Below are 17782 nucleotides of genomic sequence, written 5' to 3' on the forward strand. Positions count from 1 at the left end.
AAAATTTCCAATACAGATGATGTGATTTCCTGCTGAGGCTGATGTTATCTAATACATTTCAGAACTTCAGGAGTTCAGAGGCTATAGGGATAATATGAGGTATGACAGCACAGTGAAAGGGTTCCAAAGACAAAATTTGACAAAATTTGCCTGTTTCACAATTTTATAGCTGTCTCCTGCCAATCCTGGAAACCCTGCCTCGGGACAGCATTAGGGAAATTTGCCAAGCCAGCTTAGTAGAGAACATTCTAGAGGTACACAGGAACCTCCTGCGTAACAACTAAACATGAGTTTGAATATGTGCAGAGTAGCAACACCCAGTATAAAAAAACACAGTAAAAGACAAGAGAGAGTGGACAACAGGTAGAGGAAAATTGGTTCTCATGAGTGATTCTGGCAGTTCTCAAGAAAAATGATCAAAGTTGCAAAAGATTTTAACAAGCATGAGGGGTAGTCCTATGATCAAGAATAGGGTATATGTAGACACAAGTGTGGCGGAGAAGAATCTCTTGAGAAGAAAACATAATTTGTTTTGCTTGGAAATGGTGACAGGGCAGGAACAAAAAAGAAAAACTGCCTCTCCTGAAGGCTCTACGCAGCTCAGCTAGTGCAATGTCACAACTTGAGAGCACAGTGTTTGGATTGGCAGACAGGCATAAAGGGTATGAATGGATGAACACCAGCCTTTAGAAGTCATTTCACTCTGCCTCTGAGATGGGGTGTGGTGTATAATAACTTGCTATCATAATTAGTATGTTGGCGAGAAGTAAAAAGTTTTAGGAGTATCTGCCTTTATTAAATCCTCCCAAGTAACCCTGAAGAATAAGTCACTCTGCATCTCTTAATTTTATGACATATGATATTTCATAATTAAAACAAGTTCTTCTCAAAGGTGCAGTCACCAACCCCTACTTCCCGACACAAGAACGGTACACCTGAATGTACTTCATCATGGATAACTGTGGGCTTTCCGTATTAACGCTCAAGATGATGACTTCTTGCTCCATTACAGTCTGGAGCTCCTGCTAAGGTGCTAAGTCCAAAGTGAGCAGGACTCTGCCAGGAATGATTTGGACTAGGTTAGGATGAGTGGAAGTCGGGCAGGTCCAAAAGAAGAAAGAGGTTAAAATTGGTTAAATCAAATTAAACTTTAAGTGAGCCATATTGTTCCGGGTAAACAAACATTCAGTTTGAATGACAGTTATCCTCTTTCCACATCCTAAAATGCTATTAATAATTAATGAAGCAGTATCAAAATGAGCATAAGATACTTCTCTATAGAAAATTTTCTCATCCAAAGCCACCTTATAAGGGAGAAATGATCTTGCAAAAATATACCTGTTTATCTTTGGAAAGAAAGTATTCTTTAAAATAGTATTACCATTTCCTTCTGCTAACTTTGGCAGCTCATGCAGCTCAATAACAAAAAAAAACAAACAACCTAATCCAAAAATGGGCAGAAGACCTAAACAGACATTTCTCCAAAGAAGATATACAGACTGCCAGCAAACACATGAAAGAATGCTCAACATCATTAATCATTAGAGAAATGCAAATCAAAACTACAATGAGATATCATCTCACACCAGTCAGAATGGCCATCATCAAAAAATCTAGAAACAATAAATGCTGGAGAAGGTGTGGAGAAGAGGGAACACTCTTGCACTGCTGGTGGGAATATGAATTGGTACAGCCACTATGGAGAACAGTATGGAGGTTCCTTAAAAAACTACAAATAGAACTATCATATGACCCAGCAATCCCACTACTGGGCATATACCCTGAGAAAACCATAATTCAAAAAGAGTCATGTACCAAAATGTTCATTGCAGCTCTATTTACAATAGCCAGGACATGGAAACAACCTAAGTGTCCATCATCAGATGAATGGATAAAGAAGATGTGGCACATGTATACAATGGAATATTACTCAGCCATAAAAAGAAACGAAATTGAGCTATTTGTAGTGAGGTGGATGGACCTAGAGTCTGTCATACAGAGTGAAGTAAGTCAGAAAGAGAAAGACAAATACTGTATGCTAACACATATATATGGAATTTAAGAAAAAAAATGTCATGAAGGACCTAGGGGTAAGACAGGAATAAAGACACAGACCTACTAGAGAATGGACTTGAGGATATGGGGAGGGGGAAGGGTAAGCTGTGACAAAGCGAGAGAGAGGCATGGACATATATACACTACCAAACGTAAGGTAGATAGCTAGTGGGAAGCAGCCGCATAGCACAGGGAGATCAGCTCGGTGCTTTGTGACCGCCTGGCGGGGTGGGATAGGGAGGGTGGGAGGGAGGGAGACGCAAGAGGGAAGAGATATGGGAACATATGTATATGTATAACTGATTCACTTTGTTATAAAGCAGAAACTAACACACCATTGTAAAGCAATTATACTCCAATAAAGATGTAAAAATTAAAAAAAATAGTATTACCCTGCTATGGAAAAGAAAAAGAATTATACTCGTTATTTCCAAATTCAGGCCACTTCTCTTTGTAGAGAAGACACACCTTTAAAATAGCAGGTGTTTCTAGAAAACCCATATATTTAATTTATATCCACTCGTTCAGTTGCAAGCACAATCAAAACTCTTTCAAAATTGTGTTTAAATAGATGCATTTTAAAAAGTACAGAGAATGGGCTTCCCTGGTGGCGCAGTGGTTGAGAGTCCGCCTGCCAATGCAGGGGATACGGGTTCGTGCCCCGGTCCGGGAAGATCCCACATGCCACGGAGCAGCTGGGCCTGTGAGCCATGGCTGCTGAGCCTGCGCATCCAGAGCCTGTGCTCCGCAACGGGAGAGGCCACAACAGTGAGAGGCCCGCGTACCACAAAAAAAAAAAAAAAAAAAAAAAAAAAAAAGTACAGAGAATGGATCTCACTGTCAGATTTTTATTCCAGCACATGGGACACACATATGTGCAACATATAAGCAACACAGAATTTCCTGGCACTCCCTTGCCTTCAATTGTGTAAAGAACTCATAAAGGGAAATGTAAGTCCAATGGAGCTTTAATGTCCCTATATTTAATCTTCTATTAAGCAGAACTCCACAAGAAAAAAGATAGCAAAAAGATACAGTACAAGTGCACTTAAATCCACTCACCACATTACAGACTATAAAAAATTAAAATACATTATGTATTTGATTATGCACAGCATAGTCAAGGATATCAGTCAACTGACCTGTTAATTCAATAACTTATTTAGCAGTTTTCCAACTAGATAAAAGCTCTGGGTCAGCTGCATGCTGGAGCTATTTATCATCATCAGTCTACTTAGCAGAAAGCCACCAAAGTACTGCTGTCACTTTGGCCCTTCTGGAGAAAGAGCTATCATGTTGATAGGCTTTAGTTTAAAAGGGAGGTTTTTTTTATGAGAGATTATAAATATTGATTTCACAAACAGATTCAGAGCAGTTTATGAGCTTGTGTAGATAATACCAACCTTTTCATTTATATCACTGAGTCAGATTTTAGTGGGGATACAAACACCCAGGATTTTTCAGGCAAATCATGAAAAACTCTTTGAGCAGTAATAATGTGCAGGTTCTTTTTTCTTTCTTCTAGAAGAGCTCATGTTTTCTGACAATTCGAATGACAAATCGCAGCTTAAGAGACCAGAGTTCTAAAATATTTTTTCTTTCTATGGAGCTAGCCACACACTCATCCAGAGAGAAGGTTTCTTTTCAGCTAAAGCATCCAATGAATATAATTTGACAATCCACAGGATGGTGTACCAGGGGCTAGAATGAGTTACAAAAGTAGAAAGACAGCCTTTGCCCTCAGAAAGACCTCATGTTCTAAAGAGAAGCAAAGGAGGAGAATGATTAAGCACATGCAGGTATACTAACATTTACATAGCATATGCATAATATATATATATATATATACACATAAGAAAGTTCTTTTTTTTTTTTTTACAAACAGTATGTTAGACTCAATATGCCATATACTGAATTTTCCTCATGCACAGGTATTAAAGATATGTACCTCTCTTAGTGCTATAATTTGGTTACATTTTCTGTAAGCTCTTACGTATGGGTGAATGGATGAGAGAGGATTAATCTGGTTCCAAAAATAGAAAAATAAATCTACACCTAAAAACCAATTGGAAAGGAGACCAATAACCTAAGGCCAGTAGTAAAACTGAACTTTAAAAAACAGCCTCAGTGGGTGTACCTCTCACTAGGTCATATTTCCAGCTTAGGGAAACAAATAGCGAGCTCTTCTAAAGAAGAATTGCCATAAATAATAGAAGCTGAGGAATATTTCCTAAATCATGAAGATTCCCGACAACCCAATTTATATTCAGATGAATTAAGAAAATATGGATAACTTCAACAATTTCAATATATAACACACACACACAAAGGGGATTCTACCATGTATAAGAGCAAATACATAATGAAGTCCACAGATAGCTTTCCACAAATATACTTACAGGTAAAAGTGTGCTTTCTTTAGAAAAGGAAGGGCTCTGGGGACAATTTCATTTAAATTTAGGATTTTTTACAATAGCATTTTTCCTTGACATTCACAGACTTATAAGTGAGAAGGAGGGCTTATGATTTACTGACTTGATCAATTAACTTATGTTAAAATATAAAGTATGGATTGGGGTAAAGTTTTCCAATTCTAGATACCTGAAAACTCTTTACGTCAGAATATATGCTACACTAAATTTGATTTCTGATAATTAAATCCCAGGATTCACTTCTGAGCATCACAACAAATGTCTTTGGAATGCTACAATTTCCTTCCCGAGCTCAAAAGCTAGAAACAGCTCCTGCAGACAAACCCACCCTCGCTTAGTTTTCACATATGGGATTTATCTAAATTACTCTTGAACTTGGGCTTAATTTTCAGCATGTACTACTTCTTAAGGTTACAAGTTTTATATGTCAATTAAGTGTTTAGAACAAGTTTTCTTTAAGTCATAACAGGCTTACAAGTACCCTTATCTTATGCATACTCTCAAAATAGACACATTTCCATATATTTGCCTATACACACTGAGAATACAGTTTTAGCGTCTGTGCTCCAATGAAGTCCTTTTACTCACTTGATAATTTCCTGGTTCATAAAACTAGCATATTAAAATTAGTGTTTAACGCTAGTGCTATAAAGACTTAGGTTTCATTGGTGTTGAGGAGAGAGAAGAATTTTCATACATTATTTATAACTATAAATGCTTAGTAGTCATTTCCCTTTTTAAATGCCTGGAAAATCCCCTAGGGAAGGTCAAATAGGCTTCATACCTTCATATGAGTATTCATTTGAAAGTTCTTCTCCTGACCATCAACCTGTATTATTCCTTTCTTCATACTGAAGAGGCTTCTCTCCTCAGACTCTCTCTGCTCTGATTATTTCCCTCCTGTTTTCATTAATCATATCTCACTTTTCCTTTCCCCAAACCACTGTACTTGTGAAGTTTTTTTTGGCAACCTTTATGTTGATTTTACAATCCTCTGCATCATTTTTTCCCCAATATGCTTTATATCTGCTTTGAAGGAAGAAACCAGGGTCATCACTTTATCCCATGTAACCTTAAAAAACAAGACTCGCCTAATACTATGCCCTGTCTTGGAACATAAATATTTTTTGCCAGTATGATGGTTTTTCATTTTCAGTGAGTTATGTGTCTTTTATCAAAATTTAGGAAAAAAACAGCTAGAGATGTCAGTCTTGAAATGACAAATGGTATCTACATACAAGCAGTACTAGATACGCTATTCAAATTAATTAACAACAGATGCGTGGATTTCCCTTCCATTAAACAACCTGTATAGAAAGTCTAATCAAAATGGAGTTAAGAAGGCAGAAATGAATACAATAGAATTAGGAATAGAAGCCTGTGTAGCTATTTTCTTAAAAGTTTCGGAGTCACAAAGAATCTACAGACCCATATAAGACATAATTCACCTCTCTAAGAATAAAGAATTTTTAACAATCATCATCTTGTACTCCACCTATTGAATTGATTAAAATGTATATATCAGTCCTAATATAATAACAGTATGCAATCATGGGAGAAATTTTAGTTCTTTATTATAATTCTTAATTAAATCTTAAGACTCCATTATGTAGGTAAGGCCAACTGAAATACTCTAATCAACTTTGATTGCTTAAGATGGCAATTTTATTAGATATCTACATGGAAGAGTATCCTTTAGGGTTCCATTTATGAAAACAGCTTTGATCTTGGGGGAAAAGGTAGAGAAATAGCTCTGAAGAGACATGAAGAGCTGTGGAAACATTGATAAGATTAGGAACAAAGAAAATTAGTATGAAGAGTTAGGTGCAGGAAAATTAGAACACCATTTTTGGAGTATGTGGATGAGACCACTAATTGTATCTATAGCCATAAAGTAATTGACATTCCCCCAACATTATCTCACACACACACACACACACCCCTTTCATAATATCATGATTAATCAAATGACATTTCAAGGTAATTTAAAAACCAATTGGATTTAATTTTTGTAAACATTATTATTTCTAATATTACCAAGTCATTCTTGGCATTGCCTAGAAGTGGGCAAGGCTTCTCTTCCTAATTCTATTATATTAATTTCTACCCTCTTATCCACTCCTCTGAACTTGTAATAACTTTTTGCAAGCTACTTATAACAAGATGATGACTTCAATTTCAACAGGAAATAATAAAGGGGATACTTTTTCAGCTTTGTATTTTTTGCTTCATGCACTTTACCTGATTCTTGAGATCCAATTTGGGACATGGGCGACCTCCATTGTACGGTTTTTCTTTCAGCCATTTGGATCGAATTCTCACTCCAACACAAGATGAACTGCAAGACCCCCAACTAGACCAATCACTTAACTTGCAATCAAATGGACAGGGGATGACACATTCTTCTTGAATATAACCTGAAAGAAAAAGATTTAAAAGAATGGAGGAAAGTCTGATCAAAATATACTAACCAAGCTTACTTTCTGTTTCTATTATCACAGACCAGACTGCCTAACAATACTGCTGCAGAGGTTTCAATAAACAGACAAAAGATTTCAGAGACAGATACATATGATTATTTCTGCATTCCAGGTTTCAATAAACAGACAAAAGATTTCAGAGACAGATACATATGATTATTTCTGCATTCCAAATGTGTGCCATCTTTTTCCTTCATAGACAATTCTGGGATTGAGGAAGCAGGGAAAAGTGCACAGTAAGTCCTGCTTTCTGATAAAAAGAAATGAAGAAAGAAGAAATGAAGCAGCTCAGGGCTAATGGTGATACCATCTCCCTCCACTGGACCTACAATTCCCTGTCTGGGAATAGAGAGCATAAGAGAGTCAATCTTAGTGCCTGTGATTTGCAAGGCTTTCACAAAGATTCCTTTTTTTAAAATAAAGCAAGCTTATTATTTTTTTAATTGAAGAATAGTTGATTTACAATGTTGTACAGCCAAGTAACTGAGTTATACATATATGTGTATATATATATATATATATATATATATATATACATTCTTTTTTTAATATTCTTTTCCATTATGGTTTATCTCAGGAGATTGGATACAGTTTCCTGTGCTATACAGTAGGACCTTGCTGTTTATCCATTCTGAATGTAATAGTTTGCATCTACCAACTGTAAATTCCCTGTACATCCCTCTCCCCCGACCCCTTGGCAACCACAGGTCTGATCTCTATGTCTGTGAGTCTGTTTCTGTATTGTAGATAGGCTAATTTGTGCCATATATTAGATTCCACATATAAGTGATACCATATGGTATTTGTCTTTCTCTGAGTTACTTCACTTAGTATGAAAATCTCTAGTTGCATCCATGTTGCTACAAATGGCATTATTTCATTCTTTTTTACGGCTGAGTTGTATTCTGTTGTATATATGTACCACATCTTCTTTATCCATTCATCTGTTGATGGACATTTAGCTTGTTTCCATGTCTTGGCTATTGTAAACAGTGCAGCGATGAACATTGGGGTGCACGTATCTTTTCGAAGTATGGATTTCTCCATATATATGCCCAGGAGTAGGATTGCTGGATCATATGGTAGTTCTATTTTTAGTTTTCTGAGGAACCTCCATACTGTTTTCCATAGTGACTGCACCAACTTACATTCCCACCAACAGTGTAGGAGGTTTCCCTTTCCTCCACACCCTTTCTAGCATTTGTTACTTGTAGACTTTTTAATGATGGTCATTCTGACCAGTGTGAAGTGGTACCTCATTATAGTTTTGATTTGCATTTCTCTAATCATTAGTGATGATGAGCATATTTTTATGTGTCTACTGGCCATCTGTATGGCTTCTTTGGATATCACAAAGAAAGATCTTGATTCTCACTTCTGTGTAGTGTGACTTAGAGGTGGGAGGAGGACAAAGAGTGGACCACAGACTAGGAAGAGCAGGATATTATCAAAAGAAGAGGAATAGTGAAAGACTGTATATGAGATATTGGACTGGAATCAAGAGGTGTGGGTTGGGGCTTCCCTGGTGGCACAGTGGTTGGGAGTCCGCCTGCCAATACAGGTGACACGGGTTCGTGCCCTGGTCTGAGAAGATCCTACATGCCACGGAGCGGCTGGGCCCGTGAGCCATGGCCGCTGAGCCTGCGCGTCCGGAGCCTGTGCTCCACAACGGGACAGGCCACAACAGTGAGAGGCCTGCGTACCGCAAAAAAAAAAAAAAGAGGTGTGGGTTGAAATACAGATGCAGATGTTCTGGCTTTACTAGCTCTTGCTCCTGTCCTCAGCCCACTTCTTGCTACAGTCTTCCTCTGGATGATTAACTGTCACCTCCACCAATCACTACCAAACATGTATTTCCAATTCCCATCTCTTTACTAATTTCTATGCCACCTACTGATCCACTCTAACTGGGTGCCTAAATACCCCCAAATTCAACGTATCTAAAACTGAGGCCACCAGTTTCCTCCTAAACCATTCTAATTCTCTTATATTCCTCACCTTAATTAACTGCAACATAGCTGACTCCTGTATGCTGGTGTATATGTGTGTATAATCTCTTCCCTTTGAGTTTGGGCAAGACCTGTGAATATGATAGGAAGTCAGCCCCATGATTAGGTTACGGTATGTGGCAAAGGGGAAGGGAATGCACAGATACTATTAACATGCCAAATCACTGATTGTGAGTTAATCAAAAGGGAGATGACCCTGGCTGGGCCTGAATTAATCAGGTAAAAACCCTTAAAAGAGTGACTGGGCCCTTTTTGTGGAGAAATAAACTCTCCTGCTGGCCTTGAAGAAGCAAACAGCCATGCCATAAAATGCCTATGGTGTGGCCACAGGGTAGGGGACTGCAAGCAGCCTCTAGGGCGTGAGGGCAGCCCTTGGCTGTTAGCTAGTAAGAAAACAGGGGTCTCAGCCTTATACGTGCATGAAGAGGAATTCTGCCAACAATTTCAAGGGAGATTGGAAGAGGAGCTTTCCCAAGTCACACCTCTGCTGAGACTTGACTCTTGGTTCATATCTTGGTTATAGCCTGGTGAGACTCTTAAGCAGAGAATTTAGAGAGGCCATGGCTGTACTCTTGACTCATGGAAACAGTGAGATAATAAATGTTTTGAATGACTAGGTCGACAGTAATTTGTTATGCAGCAATTTAAAACTAGCAAATTATCCAAAATAAAAAAATCTCAGTTATCTTAGACCAGCCTTCATCATTTTACACATATATTAATAGGTGTAATAAGCTCTTATGCTGAAGCATCACAACTATGTCCCCTACTCTATAATTCTTTTGTTTGTCCCTGGTTCAAGATCATACTCTTTCTGGCCCAGAATACTGAAATATTCTCTCCACTAGTCTCCCTTTCTCCTAATCATTCTCTTTTGGTATCGGTTAGTCACTCTGAGGATGAAGTTACTTTTCTAAAATAAATAATAATTTACACTATCCCTTTTAAACCCTTTGCTGATTCTCCATTGCCTTGAAAATAAAGTGACAACCACTTTGCAAAAACTGTAAGGTTCTTTATAAGAGGCTCTAAACAAGGGTTTTCAACTTTGGCTGTAAAATATGTTCCCATTGCCCAGGATATACTATGGACTAATTCAACCAAATCTCAGAGGATGGGACCTAGGCAATGGTAGTTTTCAAAGATCCCCAGAGAATTCTAATGTGTAATGAAGTCCAAGAACCACCTCCCTAACTTGTTTTCCTCCTTCCCTTCCCCCTCCTATATCTTGAAACATTTGCACATAGACTACTTCATCTTCTGCAATAATACTTATGCCTTCCCTCATGAAAAACTCTGCCTTTTCTCTATCCAGTTTAGCCTTCATTACTACAATTACTCTCTTGCCAGTAAAGTGGACCATCTGGCCCCACTGCTCCTTCTGCCATGCCGGTCTGGCAAAACTTCAGATCTAGATTGGTCCAGCTGTTTTCCTACTCTGTTCTGAATGCTGGACATCAAGTGCAGACTAAGGCACTGGTAATGCCACACACTGCCTGGTGATTCTTCTGAGCTTTCTTCTCACTCCCATTCCACATCACAGCTTTTTCAAACCTTCTCTACCTATCTTCAAACTTTTGAGATCTCACCTCTTCTTTCCCAGAAAAAAATAGAAAGAAATGAATAAGAAGAACTCCTTCAATTTCCTATGAATATATCTGTATGAATTTCCATATTCTTCCTCTATCTTCATATCACGATGGAAAAGGCACTCATTTTCTTATATAAGGCCCATTTTCACCACTTGCTATCTCTCCAAGCTCTCTCACTCTCTCTCATTTTATAGTTATATTTCTCTTACATTAATAGTAGAGTGACTTTACAGTATCTAAATAATACTCATTGACAAGAGAGAGTACATCAAACACCTAAGTCATCAGGAAGGATCTTTCTAAGGTTGAAAAAAAAAAAGGTCTATTTGAGATTGTTAAAATTCTCTGTTGTTTACCATAGTTACAATTCTACAGTCTTTTCTAAGGAGGTTTGACAGTTAATTCAGTATTAGGTATATAATAAATGCTAACTATAGGATTAAATACAGGCCACAGGCATTAGTTTTACAGAGAAACTGAGTCACAAAATAATTCCATTTGCTACTGAATAAAAACAGCAGGACTAGTAATTAAGCAGAATTAACTCTCATGGTGTAAATGCTTCAAATATGAAATTTCAGAAGACTTCATATAAATAACTTGTAAATATCTAAGTGCCTATTTAGATCCTATTTCAAAGCAGATTTTGAATCAGATGGCCTTTTAATTTAAAGAGATTTTAAATCATTTTCATATATACTTGCATACCAATGGATTTTAATTAGAGAGCCTCTTAGCAATACTGTTTTCTTTTTATTCCCTATGATAAGACATAAACCCAGAGGATCTCTATGAAAGTCAAGGTCATAAATTCAGTGAGTATAAAATAATTCTGAAATTCAACAGGTCTAAGCAACAGTGACATTTATTTTTCAGAAAAGTTATTTCCATGCTAGAGTATACCCCAAAGGAAAGCCCATAGTGAGAACCATTAATAACTGCATATTCTTATACCTATCTCATAATGGAAGGGATCAGTTCTACTCACATACTTAATACTTACAACGGTTGGAAGCAGAGTATGACCAAATGTGACTACCTACAATACAAGGTTAACCTCCCATAAGAGAATTCCAATTCCTGACTATGGAAACTTCACTAATGTTTTTAAAGCTCATTTACATAAAATATACCACAGACTAGCTGAACTGGCAACATTCAGAAATCTAAATCTAGTTGCAATGAAAGAAGCAATTTTCCTACTGAAAATATTTGATGCTATAATTTATATGCAGAATACACTGCTTGGACCACCATATTACTTAGCCTGGGGATGCTTTCATGTTCTATTTTAGTTATCTGTATGCATATGAAATTCAGTAGGAAGTAGTCATTACAGAATTATCAATAAAGAATGCATCCCACATAGTGATTCTGTAAGCCATATACATTGTACATAGTAGGTGTTCAAAAAGGATCTGTTGATATTATAGATGAAGATGAACTAAATAGAATCCATTAATAGAGTCTCTATGTTATAACTGGAGGAATTTATTGAATGACTTACACCCAATAGGGCTGAAGCCCAGGAACCTGGCTTCAGTCTATATAACTAACCCCCAAATATTGCTCTTTAGGTCGGTTCAATAGACGTAGGTGAAAACACTGCTCTCTTAACACACTGGTCTCATTGATAAAACCACTTCCCAGGATAGTACCTGCTGTGCATTTTTTTCTCTGGCATTCAGGTACTAACATCTCCCCTGCTCCTCTCCCTGCCCCCGTAAGATCTTGTTTTGGAAGATGTGAAAGGAAATACTGATGACATTAAGCCTGAGGAAATAACCTAGGTTAATTTACTTATATTTTCTTACTGTGTAAAGTAATGGCAAACATCCTCCTAGACAGTGAATGTTCTATTTACTGACACTTTGCTGAAATAATGAAAACATACTACCAAAAATAAAGTCAGGAAAAGATAAAGAAAATGCTGATCATCTCCTTCCCGAGTTCAAAGTGAAGATCTGGGAGAACTTTGTGAGTTAAAATGAGATCATGTCTTCATTTGTCAATATTTAAAGATTTATTATTTTAATTTATACATTTCAGTTCTACTATTTATCTAGTAACATGTACTACACTTAAAAGTATCCGATGTCTTAAGTCAGAGTGGTTTAAAGTAGATATCCTTTAGGAGAGGTGGGGAAAGTATGGGGGCAGATGTTTTGATACTGTCACAACAAAGAATTTGAGAAATTAGACCAATACTTTGCCATTGTTCTCAAGGGAAACACTAACTGTTAAACATTTGTTTAAAATCTCAATCCATTAGTGTGTGGCTATGTAGTGCAAACTCAATAAGGTTGCCAGCTTGCTTTGGTGAATTCATATTTTGGCCTGGGAATACCCCTTATGAACAGCAGTTACATTCTTTCAGTGGTACAGTCTTTCAAAGATGGGTCCAACCTTGTTTAGGCTTCTGTGGGGCCTGAGAGAGGAGAGCTAGAAAGCACCTTAGTTATTATTTCTCTTCCTTTAAAATTTTGAGTTATTAAAAGAATATTTTTGAAAATACTCCCTACTCGTAGAAAAATACCTTTACTACATGTACAAGAACACATCAGCAAAGACTCTCTAAAATTAACCATTATAAAATGATGGTTATGGTATTGCAGATAACAAAATACCTTATTTGGGACCCACAACCTAATCAGATACCTGAATATAGCTGAATGAGAAGTTACACAAAGTTCAAATAGTAACATTAAGGAGAAAGTTTTCCTGGATTCCTTAAAACTCAAATATTTCACAGCATAATTATGTATTAAGGTTTATTACATCTACCAGAAAAAATCATCCAAGAGTCAACCAGTTTTCTTAATTAACAATATAATTTACTGGTGAACTTTTAGATGATGAGCTATTCAAAGTCATCAAGGCCAAAAGCTTCATTTTATAGACTGGTCAGAATTAGAAAGGGATCTTGAATCCAGACTTGACAGAGATACACAGCTCACTATCAAGTAGAAAATAATCATTATTATGACCTTAGAATGTTCTCTTTAGTGCTGGAGTGACAAAGTAGATAATCAACCCTGGCCTTAAAGAAATTCATATTTTGCTAGAGAGCAGTCTTATAAATAAGAAAAAAAACATGGTATATAATAAATGACTTAAATTAAATGATACAAATAATATATACAAATTACACAACAACCTGAGGTAACAAATGGATTCTGGCTTCAATTTTCTAAGTATTTCATGTGAAAATATTTATTGGCAAATTTTTGCAGTAGACACAGGCTTTTGACTAATTGCTCAGCCTGGTTCACTTGCTCTAACTAAATGTATCAGAGTCAATTTAATCAATCAACCAAATCATATAAAGAACTGATCTTTTAAATGGAATTGTCCAGGCAATTTAATCAAGAAGGTATCTGCAGCTGTTCATATAGACAGAGTTTCAGCATTTACAGCCTCGTGTCTGGTTCCTCCAGGCAGACAAAAGAGATATTTTGCTCTTAGAAGATATTAAGGATGTAGGGTCAAATGGGATGCTAGACACAGGATCATTTGAACCGTTCAATTAGGACTGTATGTATCAGTTTTTAGCATTACTGCAAATAAATGCTGTTAAAATTAAAGTGACTGAACGCTTTAACCACATAATAAACTTGGCATTTGAGACACTACAAAGATACAGATTGTTGACAACACAATATTACTGGGTAATTTGTAGAACTGTGGCTGCAAGAGCCTGTATTAAGTTCTCTCATGATATCTCCTTGCCCTGAGAAAATCTTGACTTAAATTACACCAGACATTTTATACTTTATATTTTCTTCCAAAGTTCTGAAAGCTGATCTCAGAGCATGTCTGAGTCAGTGCTATTCTCTTCACGTTGTCAGTGCTGTTCTCCAAATATTTTAGATTTTGCTTCTGAACACGTGGTATGACTACATTTCCCTGCCCCTGGAAATTAGGTGTGATCTTCTTACTTGCTTTAGCCAGTGAAATGTGAGCAGAAGTGAAGTGTGTCACTTCTAGGTGGCAGCTTGAAGAGCCCGAGTGTAATTTGCTCTCCCTCTTTCTTTCTCTGTACCACAGGGTCCAAAAATGTTGCAGATAGTGGCTGCCCCATCCTGGAGTGAAGAAGAAACCCAGCCAATGCAGGATGGACATGGATACTGAATGATCTTGGTGGCTTTCAACAGCTGAGATTTTGAAGTTGTTTGTTTCATTTGTTCCCATAATACAACCTATCTTATGCTAATGCATCAACCTTGGTGTAGGAAAGTGTATCTTCAGAAGACAAAGTGAAAAGCCTCATGGAACAAATATGTAGAGTACTTTGAGAATCTGTATATAATGTCCTGAGAAAACAAGATTAAGCTACATAAGCAGTTAGCACCGTAGGAATGGCAGCACTATCCAATGAGAATGTGACTGCAAAAGTTGAACCTATAGATATATATTTCAGGAAAATGTATACTTTATTATTTACAAAAAAACTAGCGATATGAATTATAAATCAAGGTCTGACCTTATGTGATCTGAAATAAAATATTAAACCTCAATTGTTCAGGTTACTCATGTGAAAATAAAAATGTATAATACGTGTCCTTTTTAACTCCCTTTAATACTGTAAGGTCAAAAATTATAAGAAGTAAGAGTTTGTGGAAAAATTAACATACAATATAAGTGGCATACTATATTTTACCACTACTAAAAGCTATATAGCAAGGTAAAAATGCTTTTTCTTAGTCTGTTTTTCATGCTAGTGATTGATAGAAAATATAATTCTGTAAAGATGCTTAAGCAGAAAAATTATAGGGTAATAATTTTCAAATTTGGGTGCCATTTCTCATTCCAGATTATTTCCATGATAATTAAAGGCTAGGATAACATTGACAAAATGAGTGATTCTGTATTGGATCAGTAAATCAGTTGTGTTTTGAGTCCATCTCTGTCTTTCCAATTCTGCTGCCACCAGCCAAGGGCAGATGCTCATTATCTTTCACCTGGACTATTATAATGGCTCCTTAACTGGACTCCAGGTGTCCAGTCTCTTCTAATCCATTACATGTCCGATCAGCTGCCATATTAATGGTCCAAAAGTACAACTCTAAATAGATCATGGCCTAACTTAAAATAAATAATCTCTAAAGCATGGCAGAATTATGATAAAATGAAAGACATGCATAAGGCAATCTAGGCAGGGGGGATCCTACCAATTAAATTAAGAAGATGCGCATGAACCCCAAATGTTCACAAGTCAACAGAGGAATCCTCTGTACAGGAATTGAGGTTGGGGAGAAGTAAAAAAATTGGCTGTCAGGTGGAGCCACATTGGGAGGTCATGCTGGAGGGCTCAGAAAGTTAAGAACTCTGAACATTAATTTAGGTGTGCTATTGGATTGAAGAAAAGACAGCATGAGAACAGGGCACCTTCTCAAGAGATGACTGGAAAATTCACATGTAAAGTAACAAATGGCTAAGCCTTAGGCTAAAAGACCACTAAGTGTAACTTTATATATATATATATATATATATATAATTTATAAATATATATAAATATAAAATATATAAATATTATATATAAATAGAGGAAAGCCAACACACAGAAATGAAGACCCAGAGAGAGGGGGAAGATGGCGGAAGAGTAAGACGCAGAGATCACCTTCCTCCCCACAGATACATCAGAAATACATCTACACGTGGAACAACTCGTACAGAACACCTACTGAACGCTGGCAGAAGACCTCAGACCTCCCAAAAGGCAAGAAACTCCCCACGTACCTGGGTAGGGCAAAAGAAAAAAGAAAAAACAGACAAAAGGATAGGGACGGGACCTGCACCAGTGGGAGGGAGCTGTGAAGGAGGAAAGGTTTCCACACACTAGGAAGCCCCTTCGCGGGTGGAGACTGCGGGTGGCGGAGGGGGGAGCTTTGGAGCTGTGGAGAAGAGCACAGCAACAGGGGTGCAGAAGGTAAAGTGGAGAGATTTCTGCACAGAGGATCGGTGCCAACCAGCACTCACCAGCCCGAGAGGCTTCTCTGCTCACCAGCCGGGGCGGGCGGGGGGCTGGGAGCTGAGGCTCGGGCTTCGGTCGGAGCGCAGGGAGAGGACTGGGGTTGGCTGCGTGAACACATCCTGCAGGGGTTTAGTGTGCCACAGCTAGCCGGGAGGGAGTACGGGAAAAAGTCTGGAGCTGCCGAAGAGTCAAGAGACTTTTTCTTCCCTCTGTTTCCTGGTGAGCGAGGAGAAGGGATTAAGAGCACTGCTTAAAGGAGCTCCAGAGACGGGCGCGAGCCGCGGCTAACAGCGCGGACCACAGAGACGGGCATGAGACGCTAAGGCTGCTGCTGCCACCACCAAGAAGCCTGTGTGCGAGTACAGGACACTCTCCACACCTCCCTTCCGGGGAGCCTGTGCAGCCCGCCACTGCCAGGGTCCCGGGATCCAGGGACAACTTCCCCGGGAGAACGCACGGCGCGCCTCAGGCTGGTGCAGCGTCACGCTGGCCTCTGCCGCCGCAGGCTTGCCCCGCACTCCGTACCCCTCCCTCCCCCCCCTCCCTGAGTGAGCCGGAGCCCCCGAATCAGCGGCTCCTTTAACCCCGTCCTGTCTGAGTGAAGAACAGATGCCCGCCGGCGACCTACACACAGAGGCGGGGCCAAATCCAAAGCTGAGCCCCGGGAGCTGTGCAAACAAAGAACAGAAAGGGAAATCTCTCCCAGCAGCCTCAGGAGCAGCAGGTTAAATCTCCACAATCAACATGATGTACCCTGCATCTGTGGAATACGTGAATAGACAATGAATCATCCAAATTGAGGAGGTGGACTTCGAGAGCAAGATTTATTTTTTCCCCTTTTCCTCTTTTTGTGAGTGTGTATGTGTATGCTTCTGTGTGAGATTTTGTCTGTATAGCTTTGCTTTCACCATTTGTCCTAGGGTTCTCTCCGTCTGTTTTTTTTTTTTTTTTTTTTACTTAAAAATTTTTTTTCTTATTTTTTTATTTTAATAACTTTATTTTATTTTACCTTACTCTATTTTATTTTCTTTTCTCTTCTCTTTCTTTCTTTCTTTCTCTTTCTTGGTTTCTTTTTTCTTCCTTTCTTTCTACTTTTTTTTTCTCCCTTTTATTCTGAGTGGTGTGGATGAAAGGCTTTTGGTGCTGCAGCCAGGAGTCAGTGATGTGCCTCTGACGTGGGAGAGCCAACTTCAGGACACTGGTCTACAAGAGAACTCCCAGCTCCACGTAATATCAAACG

General features: G+C 38.2%; 1 protein-coding gene across 1 annotated transcript in view; it reads right to left on the minus strand.

The window, feature by feature from the left end:
- Nucleotides 1-17782, minus strand: part of THSD7B (thrombospondin type 1 domain containing 7B) — a gene marked incomplete at its 5' end in the record, with an annotated part of 794653 nt that overhangs the window by 203124 nt on the left and 573747 nt on the right. The window contains one exon of the mRNA XM_081243155.1: nucleotides 6729-6904. Within this exon, the coding sequence (XP_081099281.1) occupies nucleotides 6729-6904 (176 nt within the window). The remainder of the gene's footprint in view (nucleotides 1-6728; nucleotides 6905-17782) is intronic.

This window comes from Mesoplodon bidens, assembly GCF_964165515.1.
Source record: "Mesoplodon bidens genome assembly, chromosome: 8".
Lineage (NCBI taxonomy): Eukaryota > Metazoa > Chordata > Mammalia > Artiodactyla > Ziphiidae > Mesoplodon > Mesoplodon bidens.